The sequence below is a fragment of the Camponotus floridanus genome, unplaced genomic scaffold (genome assembly GCF_003227725.1).
Source record: "Camponotus floridanus strain SB8 unplaced genomic scaffold, Cflo_v7.5 scaffold15, whole genome shotgun sequence".
Taxonomy (NCBI): Eukaryota; Metazoa; Arthropoda; class Insecta; order Hymenoptera; family Formicidae; genus Camponotus; species Camponotus floridanus.
In genome coordinates, this window is record NW_020229270.1 from 666934 (window position 1) to 685451 (window position 18518).

At 40.2% G+C, this 18518-nt stretch overlaps 1 protein-coding gene across 8 annotated transcripts in view; it reads right to left on the reverse strand.

Moving 5' to 3' along the window:
- Positions 1-211: 211 nt before the first annotated feature.
- Positions 212-18518, reverse strand: part of LOC105254874 — an 82331-nt gene continuing 64024 nt past the window's right edge. For 2 of the 8 annotated variants that reach the window (XM_025406605.1, XM_025406602.1), the window contains 12 exons: positions 8817-8958; positions 7961-8407; positions 7272-7422; positions 5343-6077; positions 5025-5246; positions 4491-4943; positions 4255-4386; positions 3770-3995; positions 3315-3464; positions 1974-2078; positions 1692-1854; positions 212-1615 (listed from right to left, as the gene is read on the reverse strand). In XM_025406605.1, coding sequence (XP_025262390.1) covers positions 1318-1615; positions 1692-1854; positions 1974-2078; positions 3315-3464; positions 3770-3995; positions 4255-4386; positions 4491-4943; positions 5025-5246; positions 5343-6077; positions 7272-7422; positions 7961-8407; positions 8817-8958 — 3224 coding nt within the window. In that variant the 3' untranslated portion in view covers positions 212-1317. Of the gene's footprint in view, positions 1616-1691; positions 1855-1973; positions 2079-3314; positions 3465-3769; positions 3996-4254; positions 4387-4490; positions 4944-5024; positions 5247-5342; positions 6078-7271; positions 7423-7960; positions 8408-8816; positions 8959-14883; positions 14991-18518 lie in introns of all 8 variants that reach the window. The other 6 variants (XM_025406608.1, XM_025406606.1, XM_025406603.1 and 3 more) reach the window with 5 other exon arrangements.

Sequence of the window (18518 nt, forward strand, 5' to 3'; positions counted from 1 at the left end):
ATTACTAACGGCACGTCGCTGAGTGACGTCACAGGACGTGCCTATTTGGTCGTACGCAATGCTACATTTAAACTGTATATTTAGAAAAACCTTTTTTCGTCAACAATGTTTTCACGTATCTACAGTAAACTCGTCTTCCCGAACAAACGGCCTAGAAACGACGCGGTCGTATCGCGAGCGCGTGTATGTGTGTTACGTGTGTATTATGAATTTCGTATTTTTTTTTTTGTTGCGATCCTCTTCGTTCTGCATAATCAATAATCCTGCATACGCTGGATCCGCCCTTTTCGTCTCCTCTTCGTTTTCTCCCTCCTCGAGGTCAGTCTTTCGGCGAACGGCGGCGCGTCCGATCGAGAGAGTAACATCGCGTTTTGTGCGAAAAAACACCGTATTTCAGTCCTTTTCGCGGTGTTTTAATCTCTCTCGTCCTATTTTACGTTACGAATATTACCAAATATATTGCATACTGGCAGCACTATTTTCACGTTTCGCGTTTCCTCGTCTCGCGAACACTCTCCTCCCTTCCTCCCCTCTCTCACCTGCGGCATTCGCACGAACAAGAGTCCGATGTGTCTCTTATGTCTTATATAGTATTAAAGCGTCTCTCGTCGTCGTCGTCGTCGCTGTCGAGCTCTATTCTTCCTCGATTATTTTTAACTTTTCGTAAATCTGGATGGGAGAAATTCCCCTCTTTTCTTTCCTTATTGTATGCCGGACGAACGCCGAGCCACGCGGGATTGTTGACCTAGCTCGTCGTCCTAGTTCGGGATCTGTGGGTGGTTCCCGGTGCTCATCGTCGCTGTCCAGGGACGGGGTTAAAGCTCTGTATATATATATATATATGTGCATATGTATATATGTACGTATGTATGTATATGTATGTAAGACGTAAAAAAGGGAGAGGAATACCAAACTCGACCGAATTCTGCGGTGCGAGGAAAGCCGGAGGGAGGAAATTTCACGATAAATCGCATCCTGCTGCCTAGGATCGTTCCTCCCCGGCATTGTGTCTCGTAGCGGAGAAGGGCGGAAGGTTTCGAGTATAATCGTTTTCGTCATGTGAATTGCGCGAATTACATCTTTCTTTCATTCCCTCTTTCTCTCTCTCTCTCTCTCTCTCTCTCTCTCTTTCTCGCGAAATTAGTCGTGAAAGATTTCGTTCGCTCGTGGCACCATAGGCATCGAATATGCTAACTCCCTTTGGACGGCCTCCTGTTCCTCCTCTTCCTCTTCTTTCTCCCTCTCTTCGAGCTCTTTCCAAGCTCGAAGTACTCGAGTCGCTTCGCAGTCGGCTTATTAACGCGGCGCCGCATCTCCTCAGGTAGGGTTCGGCAGCGGTGTCTCCTGCCTGATATCGCTCTTGAGCTTCACGAACTCCTTGGCGATCTCGTCGTTGTTGCGCTGCGAGAGAATGCGCAGGATCGTCCAGCCGGTCTCGTCCATCTGGATGCGCTTGCCGAGCGACAGCCAGCACGCACACGAACCCTCCTCGACGATGTCTTTGAGCTGCATCACCGCGACGCCAACGAGCCTATCCTCCCTCGCGAAGCAATAATCTTTCACGCAAATATGCAGCTCGTAAAAGTCCAGCTGTTGTTGCTCGTTACCGATCATGCTGAGAACAAAGATAAGTGTTGAATTTTGTCAACAAAATTCTTTTTCAATAATTGTGTAAAAATTGCATCGCTTACAAGTCGAAGCTTTCGTTGAATTGCGGCGACCAGTTATTGCTCTTTGATTTTGTTGACTGTTTTCTCTTCTTGCCAGTGAGATGCGGGCCGATCAGATTCACCTCAACGTACGGTCTAAACATGCCTGTTGCTAATTGCCACTTCAAATCGTTCGCGGCAACAACTAAAAAATTTTATTTTCATTGTATTATTGATAAATTAACAAGTACACTTAATTTGCATTATCGATTGCCAAATGCATATAAGATTGCTTTTAGTAATTTGACGAGACCGCAAACGTACCTTTGACGGTGACTTTCTGTTCTCCCGTTCCCGGATGTGTGAAGAGATCCACCTGGATGCTCACCTCGCCTACCGAACCTTCATCCGAACCGGCGGTATCTGGAACTTAAAAAAGTCATAGTCAGAATTTAAGTTCGCGTACGATGCCATGAAGCCAGAATATGCATCTATATACTACGCGGACTTCGTCTGATTCTATCTGATGCTACAATTTGAGACTAAGGCTAAGAATCTAATCTCGATTTTCTATTTCTAGAGCAGATTACATGCTCTGATAATAAGCAGCTTAGGTACTTGTTGATTCTCGTCAGCATAATTATCAGAGAAGACGAAGTCAGCCCATGTAAAATTTTTGTGTGCGTCTATCACACGGTGTGTGATAGACTTTTAAATGATTTCATTGATTTTGCAACAAGTCATTTATAGTGTTCGGAGAATTCTAGCTCGGAAAATTTAGTGTGCATCCCGAATCGAAATTTTTCTTCTACTTTTCATTTCAATTTTCGATTTAACATCTATTTTAAACAGCCCGGTTATCTTTTTTTGAAATTATTTAATCTATAGTTTTTTGTCAAAAGTTTCTCTTTTAAATTTTCAAATAAAAAATTGTCAGTTCATTAAATATATAAAGTAAGAGTTCCATTCTTATATCAAATAAACCTATCGAAATCCTCTAAAATGCATAAAATATGAAAAAATTGAAGTTAAAAATACGGGTAAAATTTCAATTCGGGTGCTACAAGTGTCCATAATGTGAGTGATTTATCCTTTCTTTGAGAATATTCGTTCCTTTGAATCTTCATTGTAAAAATAAAGTGACATGTAGCGTTAGACAATGACGCTCGTAAGAAAATCATGTACAAATGATTACAGGTGATCAAGTGGTTAAATGACAGACTTTTTTCATATATATGTGTATATATATATATGTGTGTGTGTGTCCAAAGCGTCGTGTTGAAAAAAACATCGAAAGAGAGACATTTTGTGGATCACTAAAATTATCAGTAGTAATAGTAGTAGCAGCAAGAGTGGCGGCAGTAGCAGCAGCGGCAGTGATAACAGCACAGCTTCCTAACACAGCTATCGAAACATCAAGACATCTTTGAAATATTTTTCTTCCTTCGACAAACGAATGAAGTCGGTACAAGGGTAAAATTTTTAAGAGAGAAACTTATTTCTTTACTAATTAAATGGATACTTGAAAGTAGAAAAAAAAATGTGGATATCAAAGAACATAAATCATATCTCGAAAGACGTCTCGACGCAACGATCAGTTCACTACGACCTAAAAGTCCTTTCCTGACACCTCCCGCGACCTACTAAGGTCTGCTCTGTGGGTACCTTGTCGGCTCTCTCGACGAAGAGAGGGCTTGCTCTGTCGAAGGGGTTCCTCGAGGCTTTCCATACCCTCGGCTCCTTCCCCTTCGTCACCTCTCTCGCTGCTCATCGAACGCTGACGCTGACGTAGCGTTGACGCGTTGTTCAGCGGCACTGTCCCGACAATTTTCATTACGTCGTAATGTGAGTGTAAAAAACGCATACGCCGATATATATCGATTCTTTACGCATTGATCGCGCGACGGATCGTGTAATGTAATGTGTTATTAGAATATATCGTTTGTGTTGTCTGACTATCGAAGTGTTTCCTGATTATCTCTTATCGCGATTGCGTTCACAATGTAGTAAAAAAACACATATAAAAATAATAATTATTACAGCTTATAATAATATATAAATATAATATATATTATAATATATAAATTTGTTACGCAAACGATAAACTCGAAGTGATGTACCTTGGTTGATTTGCGAGGTAACGAAGGTTTTGATGAGGGTGTCCGTTGTTTGTGTGTACAAACTCAGTGCGTAACGGAGGCTCTGCAGTTCCGGCGATTTTTCCAGGAATGTTTTCTTCAAGCCATTACCACCGGCATGGAAGTATTGTTTAATCGTGTCTAAGGCGACGTCGAGAACCGCGCATTGCTTCGGCGAAAGATTCTTTTCCACTTCCTTGGAGATATCCTGGAGAGACAAGGTCTTATTAACAATAGTTGCAAAACAAGTTTGTCTTAAATTTAAATAGATATATATGTAATTTATAAATAATTTATTTTTATTACTACAATTCCGTGTAGATATATATATCTAATTTAAATAATTTATTTTTGTTACCTTAACTCCTAAATTTAAATATAGATATATATGTAATTTAAATAACTTATTTTTATTATCATAATTTCATATAGATATATATCTAATTTAAATACTTTATTTTTATTACCATAACTCCGCTAAGAGCATTTTTCACATCGGGTTTCCCGGCCATGTGATTCTTAAACAACTTCGACATATCTTCTATCTTAGCGTTAGCAGCGAGATTTTTAGCATTATCTGTCAAGTTCTTGAACATCATCTGCAAGAGATGAAAAATATTAACCATAAAAACATGTTATTAATACTTTATCGATTTAATTATAATTATAATGTAAAAACTTAATTATAACGCGATAAACGTACGCTCTTATCCGTCATAGGTGGTAAAACGACGGTTTTCTCTAAAATTCTCATAACTATCTTCCACAATTCTTTCAATAGCCTCTTCAATACCGTCTTCTCGCACGACTCGGCGTACAGAGATAGACTACCGTCGAGTAAGACCATGAGCGGCCTCAAAACATCGTCAGCTTCTGCAGTTACGTTGTTTCTTTGAGCTGGCTGCGACAAAGTTACCTGCCCTCCACCTTTGATAGCTAACAAAAGATCTCCCAACTCTCTAACAGAAACTGTTATTCGCGGCTCCAGACTATTCGCGAAGAGCATGGCCAGATCATCCAGCGCGCCGTTCAGCTGTTGTTGTAATTCCTTCAATATATTTGCCGCGTCTTCCTCGAGTTTGTCGCCGCCCATCGACTCGAACATCTTCTCCAACTGCACTCGAAGTTGTTGGATATTGTTCATCAGAATGCATGCCTGTGGAATAAAGTCGATTTATAATGAAATCAGTTCGTGCTTCGTAAATTTCTGCAGATCATATCATTCTTGAAAACGTACGATTCGTTCTTCCTTCAGATGACTGGGGAATTCTTTCTTCACTATATCCGCATAGGCCACCAGAACCTTGACGATGGTCTTGGCGAATCTCTTCATGTACCTCTTCCAGATCTCCGGATCTGGACACTCGAGTTTCGATACTACATCGAAGCATTGTGTCAGTTGTGTGAAGACGTCGACGACGGAAACGCTGAAGAGCACGTGCTCGCTGCTCTTTTGAAACTGTAAGGAGCAAATTAGAGAACCAATTAAAAAACGCTTCTAGGTCGGATAAATATGTGACAAGATGTTCGTGTAGATAAAATTCATATTACTTACGCCTTCCTTTTTATCTCTACTAAAGGCACCGTGGAGATATTCTAACGAGACATCGTCGTTCTCGTTAAGCCATTGCATAACGAAGGGCTCGAACCAGGCCGGATATTCCGGCACGGCGCCCTTGTACGGCGGCACGTCCTTGACGTAATTGGCGTGCAGCCACTTGACCTTGAAGTGTAGATTCATGTAGGCCGAGGACTTGCACAGTCTATGCTGCTCGTGCTCCTCCAGAGCGTACTTCATGTCCACCGCAAACAGAGACCACATTGTGGCCGCCGACAGTTGACCGATGTTGAGCTCCTGAGGGAATTGATTCAACACGGGCGCATAGCTGTTCTTGTCCTCCTCGATCACCGAGACTATCAAGGCGATCAGCTTGTGCCAGAAGTCGAGCGAGTCCAGCCGCGGCCCGTGATCGTCCGAGTCCCTCTTCGCCTCGTTCGGGTCCGCCTGGAACTCCCGATTGTACAGGTCGTAACAGTTCTCGAAGAGGAACTGATAGGTCGATCGCAGGCATGCCTTCACGCAGTCCTTGACGACGGTGCTGGCCCGCGGCGGACTCGACAGTTCCTGGACTTTCATACGGAAGAACGTGATACTCGTCAGCAGATCCACGGTGCTCTTTAAATCCATTAGTTTCTCTTGGCTTGAGGCCGGGAAATTGTTCCTATACATTGATAGGTCGATCCTGAGAGAGTTGTGCAGCTGGTCCAGTAGCTTGACGAATTTCTCTTTCTACAACGAGAAGATAATCCATTTAAGAGCGGGTTTCCAATTAATATAATTTAGTTGCGATAAATTTTTCTTTTTCTCAAACAAATACGTTGACGTCGACTTTTTTTATATTTTATTCCGATAGCTTTTTGCCAATGCAAAGTAGCTACGTGTTTTGTGAAGGCTCTCTCGAGTCTCGGTTATCTCGATGTCCGAAACTTTCAACCGCGGCGAATTCTTCGGACGTGAAAAATTCCGCCGTAATATTTTCGGAAGGGAGAATATCATGCATAATTCAGGAATATAAAAAACACTCGTTCTCTCCCGGAATTAAGAAATTCGCGAATTTAAATTTTATGCGAAATTTAGGCTCACATACCGTTCGCTGTTTTACAAGGCACGAAAAAACGTCGATTTATAGTCCGAAAAAAGTTCGCGAAAAAATTTCCATATTCTCTATTCACGCTAGGAAAATCCATTTGGCCAATCTTGACTATTACCCAGTAAAATCTACATGGAAAAAATGAAATGCGGTCGAAGGAAATCATAATTAAAATCTTAATTAACTAACATGTAATTTTCCTCTAAGAAAAGAGTAGACCTCTAGAAAAGAGAGCAATAAAATAAAAAAATGCAATCATAAATAGAATCTTGAAACTTTAATCCGAATAAAAGAAATCCCAATCAAAGAAATCCCAATTTATAATAAGAAGATCTTGTAGATCTTTTATCTTTAGATTCTCTACAAATATTTAAACTTTGTTATATACTTAAATTTTATCGTCCCACAATTTATAACGAAAAGTCAAGCTCTTTTGAAAGACGAATCTATTCTAATCCGCTAAATGTCCAATTTTGCCAAGAGATTTCAATTTTACTCGAAGTGACTTGGCGCTGCCGGGTATATGTCGCTTAATCCCTTTCGAAAGTTCGCAAAGTAATTATTTGAATATTCGCGTCAGCTGATCCCTTATTCGTGACCTGGAGAACGTAATTGATAGAGGTGGAAATAGATTCGCATCCTTGCACAAGTGTCTAGAATACGAGACGCACAACTCGGGATAACGTATTGCGCTGGTTGGCAGGAAATTGCAAGAGTATTTCTCGCTACTCGCAGTCCAAGCATCAGCCATTCCTCACTTTCCTACCTACCATGCTCGAACCATTTTCGACCTACCACGCACCACGGCGCAACCTTCAACATCCGGCACTCACCCCGAAGTTACTGGCGGCGAATCTATCACTGGCCGACACAGCCGGACTAGCGGTCGTGTGGGCATAGTACGCGTTTATGTTTGCCAGGAGAGTCGACATAACGGCCGGCACACCTGGACACAGGTACTTGGTTGAGAGGCAGTGGAAGTGCCTGGAAAATACGAGGTCGAGTTCACGATGTGGAACCAAAATCGCATTAAAAAATCGATCGTCTCGATCGAAGCTACGATAATTACCTCAAAGCTCTATCGCCTATATTGCCTGTATTTTAATTACAATTAAATATAACATTATGGAAAGATTACCTCTTCAAGAGAAGATTGAAAAGGTGCCTGTCGGAAAAATTGTTATACAAGAAAATTTAATGCATATCTAATGTTGCTGTAATGTTTTATTACACTACTGCAATAACGATAAATTAGAAATATTCAAAATGTGTTTTAGTTTCGAAGTAATAAAAAAATCACTGCCTGTTTTAATCTCACACAAGTAAATATATAATATGCAATTTCAATTCCAATTATTATTCCAATTATTTCTTTTCTAGTTTTAATCTCAATTTTAATAACGAGAATAAAAGTTGTTTAGTCAGATATTCAAATTTGCCGTTTGAAAAAATATTCCGAGATGATAACGAAAATATTAATAAATATTAATTGTGGGGCGAGTGATTTTTTAGCGGCACTCACGTCATCGCCTGGTAGATGCTCTCGATGCCGTAACGCATGGCAAACTCGTCAACGAGCTCCTCGCCGGGAGGATCGAAGTAGACCTTCCAGGCATCGTCGCCCTTCGCCTGTGGCAGAGTCACCATACCGCCGTTCTCCTCGCACAGGCTGTGGAAGAGGTTCTCGTGCAGACAGGTATATTGCACGTGATAAGGTGCCACCTTCTCCTCGCCCTTTATCTCGACGCTGATGTGCAGTCGAATCGCGCCCGACACCGCGCTCTTGTCCGTCCTCTTCTCCAGATTGTACCAGACGTCCATCTCGCCGCTGAGTGTCCGGACCTCGATGATGGTCTGCCCGAGGAAGTCGTCGCTCTCCCTCGTCAACTTTTGCCTCAGCTTCGACTTCAGGTCGTTATCTTCATCCCACACTCGGACCTTGATCCGATCAGACGAATTGTGGCACTCGCTGTAAACAATTTGGTGGTTTTTATGGTGGCTGATAATCGATCCTCGCTCGCTTTACCTTGCTCTTTTCTTTAATTTATATTGTTTTGAAAATGAAAGAAGAGTTCTCTCTCGAATATTTAAATGATTAGTGATTTACTGATGAAAATATCATCATACGTTATGATTAATGTTTAACAAATATCATCATACGTTATGATTAACGTTTATATAAATGTTATCTTGTGTTTTCAGCAAGTATATTTGAGGTAGTAAACATGTAAACATATAATGTACATATAGAGTAATAAGTATGTACGAAGAAAATATGACAATTGACGTCACGCGAAAAGTTAGGGAAATTTACAGTAAAATTTGAGAAAATTACATATTCTGCGAGCGTGACGAAGAAACTTGTTAAAATTACTTACAAGTAGAACTTCTCATGCCATACTGGATTTAACTCTCGAGGCATAGTCCTCGTACGTTTCTTCACTTTGCCAACTTGGACCGTCACGTATGGATCGGATGTGCCACTCTTATCTTTGGCGATTAATCCCTGGGCGCTGATCACTAGGGACGCGGAAGAAGAATGCGATCAGATTTATTACTTACTAGACTAAAGTGCCTAAAGAATTCACACGTGAGAGATTTTTTCAATTGCGGAAACGTAAAGAATTCCAATTTTGCGGCATATATAATGCGATTATTACGAGACAATCGAATGAAAACATTAGGATCGAAGTTTGCCAGCTGGCCAGTATCCAAGAACGCGGCTGCGGAGCTTTAATCCAATAAAGCTAACACAGAATTCCGAATATCCGTCGGAACATCTGTTCACATGGCTTTACAAAAAATATTGTCAACAAAACAAACTTGTAACTTCGCATTTCCATTTGTAATCAAACGCAATAGCCTCGCGTGTAGCAATACAAACAGATATGCATATAATTTCCGTATATTTTTATGGAACTATATTTATGGAACTATATTTTTTTCCGTGCAATCGCGAGAAAGTCATATCGGAAATAAAAAATCGCATTGACGATAAAAGTATCGTATAAGATCTTGAATTCGAGAAGCGACGCGAGATTCGCAGAGATTCGCACACTTATAAGAAGTACGATAAGAAGTACGAGCAGCCAGGATTACGATTTATCCTGCGGGCTCGTCGTTCGTCGACGGGAAATCAACTCATCGTTCCAGGAATATCAGAATGATCGGCCACAAACGCGTGGTTATGGTTCAGGAAATCGGGGCCGCGCATCACCATATGCGAAGTAATGAAATTTTACTGTCCCGTCCCGATTCTGATTTACGGGGATTTTATACACGTCCTCTATCTCAGTGTTATTTCATTCTTAATTTTTATCTGTCTCGATCTCTTTTTCGCGTTTATTATTTCAGATAAATTACATTTATTATTATTATTTTTATTCTTATTCTTATTATTTATTTTTATAATATTTATTAATATTATTTAATAATTTAATATTTATTAATATTATTTAATAATAATTTTCGAGAATTTCTTTAATAATTATAAATTTTTATGAAAGAATTAAAGTTTATATTTTTTCTTGTATTATTCTCGGATATCAATGCAATAATACATAGATTTACGAATTGTTTCGATTTGTCATCATCGATATAAGTCTTCCAGCATTTATGGATAATGGACAGCGGGCTCTGGAAGAAATTTTTTTTTCAAACGTTTCATATTCATCTATTCACACGTGCTGTATGAATAAATATGACTCTGCTTTATGTGAGAATTTAATTAAAAACAGGTAGTTTAAAAACGTAGCGAGTCCCGCAGGACTTTTATCGCGAAATATTCAAGGAATTGAGAACAGTCGATCCATTGTATCTTCTTTATTAAATCGCTCATTTTGCAAAACTCTTCAGACTCGCAATTAAAATACTCGACTTTATTTTGTAAAATGAAGAGAAATTTGCGATGAATGAAAATTGAGCAAAAATATGCGTACACACGGGTAACAAATTAATGAGGTAGCGAGTCTTACGATTGACGTTTTCGCAAAATTATGTGGAAAATATCTTCTTTAATTTTCATCTCGTGTCGTTATAAATAATTATATATATACATCATGTGAAAATGCATGCAAAGGCTCAACATTTATTTGGACTGGACACTCGATATCCTTTATAGACAGCCATCTTAAAAGCGTGCAAAAGCTCGGCGTGAATTATATACATCATACATCATTATATACATATCATTTTATATTATATATATGTATGCATGTATGTATATACGTACAATTACATATAGACGTATGTGTTGCAGACATAAAGGGAATATTCATAAGGTAAATAAATATATATATATATATATATAAGTATTTGTGATATATCACATATATATTAGTTGTATACGTGCTCCGATTTGGATCGACGGACATCACATGCCCATGCTACTAACTCTTTGCGATTCGCATCGCCGAATGCAGCGGGGACGATCGTCGATGCTCCCTGCCCCCTCGATGAATGTCGATTTCATACCTAATCTCATTAATCATCGAGTCATCGCCACAATCCACTTCGTGAGAGATGTCAAGAGTCTCGGCGCGTATGTAAGCGCGTCTGGGTTGTCTGTGTGTCTATGTGTGTGTGTTGTAATTTGCGCAACAGAACTTTACGCTCTCTGGTCGTGCACAATAATGTGTATGTACACTTCCCTGACGTAGACGGATGCTGCAACCTCATTAATTTAATAGGTACGCATTGCGAGAATATTATATCGCATATTAAATATAATCGCATAACGATTAATTACTCGATTCGTTCGAATTTGCACGCGATATATAAGACGATTTTCTGTAAATCGGATAATTCTGAACGGAAAACACGTTCCGAACGCTTCGAACGTCGAAAATTTCCTGTTATTAAACGACACGATATTAATGGGATGAATATGTTATACATATTTTACATGTCGTCGTGTCGCAACTGGATTCTATGTGACCCGTTTTGATAGGAAATTCTTGCAAATATAATTTTTAAGATCGAAAACGGTCAAGGATACAATATGTCTCGCGTTGCGTCATGATCCGATTTCGAAAAAGGAAACGTCAGCTGACCGCGATACAATGCAGAATATCGCACTTGTCATCGGCATCGAACGTATAATTTCTCGTTTGCGTGTGCGTTACGAGGTTGATCGTTATCAACGCATATCGATTCTACGTGTTGAACGACACTCGGCGCACACGAATCCAATCTCGTGTGAAACGCGAATTTAACGTGTGTCTTTGCAGCTGCGAACTTAATTAATTTTTAATTGATCACACTGCGGCGATGCGTGTACTCCGATGATTATGCGCTCATGTATCGCCCTTTTTATCATCATCTTTCTCTCTCTCTCTTTCTTGCAAAAGAAGGAATTTTCTCTAGCGGACACGATCCTTTTCGCTTCTCCCTTTTCGTCCTCCATAACGCAATCTGCGGCCGGTATCTCGCCAGATCGTAGCCATTTTAATTCGCGCCCAGTGAGTCAAGAGATTTGATTACTAGAGCGGAAGAGGAAGTGGCGCCGACTGTTACATGTGTTCTATCTCTTTCACCACAATTCGCGCCCCCGTTCGGCCCTTCATTTCCTTCCATCTCGTCCATGTGGTGGCCGTTAACTTGCTAAAGAGCGCTCGTTCAAAATTAGATTATTCTCAAATTCGCGTATGAAACATCGAGGGGAACTAGCATTCCATGTACAAAAGGAGATTGATCCAGTTTCATTTCTCGGTATATTTAAATTTCGATCCTTATTCATTCCAACGGTTGAAAGTAGCACTTGATTCCTACGTAAAATGTACATTTAACTTCGAGAATAAAATCGTGCTGTTTCTTTTTTCTTGATATAATTCTTTTATGGAAATAAAAATCGCAAATAGATACAGTCAGGTAACCACTAATTGACGACAGTAACTCATAATATCGGAAATAACTTCGACCTCGGAAATTTCTCAATTTTCTCTCTCTCTTGCTTCTTTCATTATTTAAAATCTCTCTTCGCGTATTTAAGAGTGTGCCGGAGTATATAAAGGCGCGAGGAAGGAAACGCTCACGATGGAAGGAATAAAATGGTTGGAAAGAAGACGTCACGTTTAAAGCAAACCATTCCGCTGATTTTCTTTTTTTCATGCTATATGTCCTATTTACTTACTCCGTTTCAACCGGGACAACTGTAGCCTCTTTTTTTCATTCCTCCGACCTCTCTTTTTTACGCTATTTCCGCCGTTAACGGCAAACTAGGAGAGCGCCGCTGGATATTTCCAGGAGCTTTTGAAAGGTAAAAAAGTTTCGTTGCAATTCACTATACTGACTTTGTTTATCGACTTTCCTTCGTCGGAATGCGCTCTGCGCGCAAATATTCTCGTTCGTCTTTCCAGCTGATCGTAAATAATGAAGTGTCTTTCTCTCTTGGCGTTCGTCCGACTCGTGCATTATGTTAGATGCGTGAAATGCAATTTATAAATTTCACACGACTCATTTAAGACTCTTTGTCTTTTTTCTCATTAGCAATTTTTCGTTCAGCTTCGAATAACACGAGGAGAAGTACGCATATTATAGTTTTCATTATCGATATTTTAGATGATATTTGAGTGATAATGAGATGTATAAAAAATGTACCTGTATTCTTCACTCAAGCATTAGCGAGGATTTCGATTATTTGAAACAACCGGATTGTCGAGAGTTTCGCACTAAGTTTCTTTAACTCAAAACACGAAACACGAATTTGCAGCGAGAGCTCACGTCTCGAAGAGAGAACTTTATTCGCAGATTTCACTATTGGCAGTGCTTTCGTGAAAACGATAGAAGGAAAAGGAATAAAATCCTATGGGAAATCCCTTCTCTTTTCCGTCAAGTCCTTTTATTCTTGTGCGTTCTCCAACGTGACGTATCCCTGATCGTATTTCGACTGTATCCTTATTACTGGCTGTCAATTCGGATACATTGGCATTCTCTGCTACATTTGCATGCTTAAAATATTAGATAAACGAGCTGAGAGAATCGATAGTATCTTCTTGCGATAAAGGGATGGAATAATATCATATTCGACGAGAACTCTTCAGTATTTCTCGGTTAATAAGAAATGTGCTCTCGTCCTCGATTGTATTCTTTTATGCACTTTTCGAGTAGATAAAAAAATACATGTATTCATAGGGCGACGTGAATGAGCCGAGGAGGCTGAGCACGGCTATCATACTTGTCTGCACGTTGAACTATCGATCTCCTCCGAGAAGGAGCGCATACATATGCAGTTTCCCGTCTGCCACGTCGTTCGCGGCCGTGCACCGCGATTGCAATTTCAAACGGGGAAGTGTAATTTTCTATGACATACGTGCTATCCTTGTAATATCGTGCAAAGTTATTACACGCCTCGGCGCTTGGCATTTTTATTGACGTACGGCAACGGGACGGTCTGATGAAAATCGAAAGAATTAAAAGTCCCCGCTGTCAAAGGTAACGCACGTTGCACGGTCGGAGGTAATTTTCAGTTATTCCTGGGGATGGCGTATATGTCCGTTATATTTACCGATTCGATACAACGCCGTCCTAGAAATGCATACGAGATACTTCCCAGATACATTGAAATCGCTTCGTTAAAACCGACAACGATGACGGAGCGTCGTATTATGCGTTTCGACCCACCAACCGGCGGAACTTGACGCAAATTGCCTTAGTTTTCCTTGTAACAACAAGAGCGTGGCGAGGATACAATAGCGAATAGCGTTGTTCAACTTTAATATATTTCGAAACTTGGCGAAAAAGAGAGAGAACGCCCACAGATACAGACGACGACTCGGAGATTCAGGTTTATGTCGCTCGATCGATCGATCCTCGAGAGGTTCGACTTCGTACCGGACGGAAGTGCATCGATCGTATACAATACACAAGCACGATGGTGCACAACTGCGAGTACGCGAAGGAGTATGCGGCGTCGTGCATCATATATCACGATCCGTTATCACCCCGATAGTGCTTTGTGACATAGATCTTTCGTGTTTGCTCTTGGATCGCGAAAGTTGTGTGTACGAGAATACAGTGATGGAAAATCGAGATATGTGAGACCGTGCTTGACGAACCGCGCGCAAGATGCATAATGTCCCCGCTTCTGCTCTCGATTACGGATTGACGGATGAATCTGCACTCATGTTTCTGCGAGAGGCGAACTTTCATTTCAAGTTCATCCGAGAATCTATCAGCGATCGTAAATCCTTGGTCATCACACATCCCGATATATTTCGGCGATTAGAAAATTTAGTATCTCGTGATTCAGAGAAGAGAAGAGAGAGAGTAATTATTTTTTACAAAAGAGAAGTAAATGTTACAGCCTAGTTCATAAAACTTCACTAATTGTTTTCGTGTAATTGTGTGTCTCAAGCGTGTGTGATTATAGAAGAATTGAGTGATTCGTTATTGAGATTGTGGTGAATGATGATTAAAAACGTTCTAAAGGTATCAGTATCGTGTCACCTGTGATAGCGATCTTGCAGGACCACTTGCTGGTGCCTTCAAGGACGATCTGTTCGGCCTGCTCGAGACTGTCTATATGTGTATCCGGGTCCACTGAAAACGTTGTGCTGAAAAGAAGACAATGTCCTCGTCATCGGATCGTCCTTCGACAACCTCTCGTACCCTCTTTTGTGCCGTCGTTATTTCACGCTCTTTAAAGACCGCTCGAAGAAGAGAATCCTCCCAAGATGGGACATCTTCGAGACGATCAGAAGGTGTACGTCTTACAGAGGCCACCGAAGGACGTGGAATCGTTGCGAGGCGGGGGATCGTCCGTAATTACCCAACAGCCATCCAGCAGCAGCAGCAACAGCAACAGTAGCAGCAGCAACAGCGGCGGCAGTCATAATCAGCAGCTCAGCTATACTAGCGGGAACGCATTCGCGCAGCCAGGACACTAGGTAGTATTTTTCCCGGAGATTAATCCGAAATATGAGTACATCTCGGCACCTGTGTATCTCGTGTGAAAGCAAAGCGAGATGTGTGTTTCAAATCCGCGCCTCAATCCGAGATGGAGTAGCTTTGAAAACTGTCTCTTTTCCATTTCTTTCTCAATGTATTCCTCGCAAGTTCCCGACACACAAGCCGGAAATTCTATAAGGATTTCTATACGATTTATATATTCGACAACTAAATATGAGATGATGATCAGAAAAGGGAGACCTTTATTTCTTGAAATTAAATCGTCAGAATCAGTTGACTTCATTTACATCGAAGAAGACGATATTAAGAAGAATACAGGGTAGAAGAAACAAAATTGAATCAAGTTGATCAACAGAAAACCATTGAAATTCTATCCAAATATCCGCCCAAAACGTGCGAACATGCGAGAAAAATCGATCGATGATATACATGTTGTCACGTCACGAGCGTGCAAATCTGGTAACGAATGTTGTCATGCCACCTGTTAACAATCTACCATCATAAAGTTAATCGCCTCGTATAAAGAGCTGATCGAGGCGATGCGTCTATCGCTTAAGAAAACTTGTTGCTCGATTTATGTGGCGCATCGCCAATATGGGACTTCCGTTGGTTTCTTCGCGGTAGTAATCATTTCACGAAGATGAACACAAACAATTTTATAAATGCAACGCGCTATCGCTCTATGAGTTGTTATAAAGATATCAAATAGGTTTGGCTATAAATATTTATATATTATATATTATATGTTATATTATATAATTTATATATTATATAATATATATATTAATTATATATATTATATATAATTTAATTAAAAATAGATATATTTTCGCTGTCTGTACAGTTCGGAAAAATCTAATTTTATTCTTTTTCATGGAAAAATAATGCTGAATACTTTTTACTCGTGAATAAAGACTCTACATTGAAAGAGAAAAAGAGAGAATTAAAACTTTATGAAAAATTATAAAAACATTAAAGTGTAATTTTGTAGGCAGATTATTATTTTAAAAGACGAAGGTAAAATTTGACTTTCTCCCGAGCGTCTTCAAATATGGAAAGAATTGATGGAGCAAAACTCTCTTTTGAATTACGACTATCGATCAATGTCGTCAAACTTTTCTCCGTAAAGTACACCGAATACGTTGTAAGAGACTATATATACTTATATATACTTATGTTTCTTCTATTCCCAATAGTATGAGATGAATGAAAGAAAAGATTCGTGTTTTTCTTTGATTCGGAAACACAATGGACTCGGGGACGCGTTACCATGTGGAATAGAAATGATGAATACAAAAAAAGGCCAAATGTGTACCTCCGCTCGCGCTGTTATTTCGGTCAGGTTACTTTTTCCACAATCGTGTACTTTTCTCGTGCAATATATTTCCTGCCGTAATAGCCCGTGGAAGAGAAATCGCGGAATCGATACAGCACACTGTTTGTTTACGAGAAGTAGATAAACGATACTAACTTGATACGGTACTTTTTCGTAATAACTTTATGAGGCTACTTTTAAATGAAGAAACTATACTAGACTTTCATAGAATGTATCGATCCATTCTTGCCGTACGTCTGGCAAACTTTGCCCCATCTATAATTCATAAACGCAATTTATTTCTCGAGATGTATGTCAAGATGAATATATTTATCTCTTATTTTTGAATCGTGACCCATCCTAATATAGTGCAAATGCAAATCGTCAAATTGATTGTATTCACGAAGGCAAACTTAACTTATATTCAACAAAGAAGAATTAAGAATAAAGATGAATCCATATTCCTTATCTTCGACACGCGAGACTTCTCTTTCGAAAACGCTTCGATCCAAAAGCTGGAATAATGTGTCGATCAAGACGATGATCGATGCTTCCACTATCAACTCGCAGCAGAACGCAGGAAAAGAAAACGCGTGTTCGATATACCTGTAAAATTACAGGTGGTTGATGTAAATTGCTTTCGATAGACGTTGCGTGTGATATTGGCTTATCGGTCAGGGATTCGCGTTCATGGGAGCTCGACGATTATAGTCAGGCCGAGACAGTTTACCTTAAACAATGGCAACGGCACATACTTGCCGCCACAAGTTGCCACGTGACCTTAATGGACTTTGGATTGAATTCTCAATGAAGAGAGAAGAGCGATACCTGGCTAACACAACCGCACAACACGTAGATAAATGTATGCACGTGCATCTAACACTGTGAAAATTCATACATCTTCATGTTGATGCGGAATCAGAATAACGTGCGAATACTGGATTGTATACGAAACGGTATACGTGGGTTATATACGATCTCTAATATCCGTTAATAGAAAGCAAACTGGCTGTCCGAGTTATATTTCGAGCATTTTGAGAAGCATTTCACTGCACTATCGAACTATGTAATCGAGCTGTTGTTTCTGGAAAAACCATTCGGACCGATTCGCGAGAGATTTCATTTGAAACACGAATTTCCGCGCTCTCTACCTGAGGAAGAAAAGTTCCTGCAAATCGCTGAGAGCGCACGAATGAGGCGAGAACTGCTCGCAAACTCGATTTCGTTGAGAAAGAGACCGGTTGCAACGACGACAGCTGGGAAATTGGCACGAAATTGAAGGGGAGAGAAGTACAGTTGAGAAAAAAAAGGAAAAGAACAGGTACTCTGATAGGGAAAAGAAAGAAGCGAATATCAGGTAATGTCCAATTAATGATGTTGAACACTAACAGTCAGGACGCGCAATATCGTTACATCCAGCGAACAAATGTAAAATCGTAAAAAAAAAAAACGCAATACACACACACACACGCACGCACACACATACACGCACATGTAAAACAGCAGCATAGCATATACGCGCACACACATGTAGTAAGTTTAATATCTGTTAAACGGGATGTAAGTCAAGGTGCTTCCAGAGGAGGATATACGAAAGTAGCTCGTCCATCGTGACTCTACGTAAGCTCGCGAGACAGTTAAATTGTGCGATTTATATCCCGACTGATATAAAGAAGTTAAGGGAAACAATAGCGATAGAGGTAGACAAGTTTATACGAGCGATTAGCTCGAGCACAAGAGCAGCCCTCTTCGTAACGTTCGCGTTGTCGCACGATGGTCAAACGACGTTTAATAATGGAATTACATAATGGGACGGTCAGTCACTGTATAATGTTGGTACGTTCATGGCAATCAATAC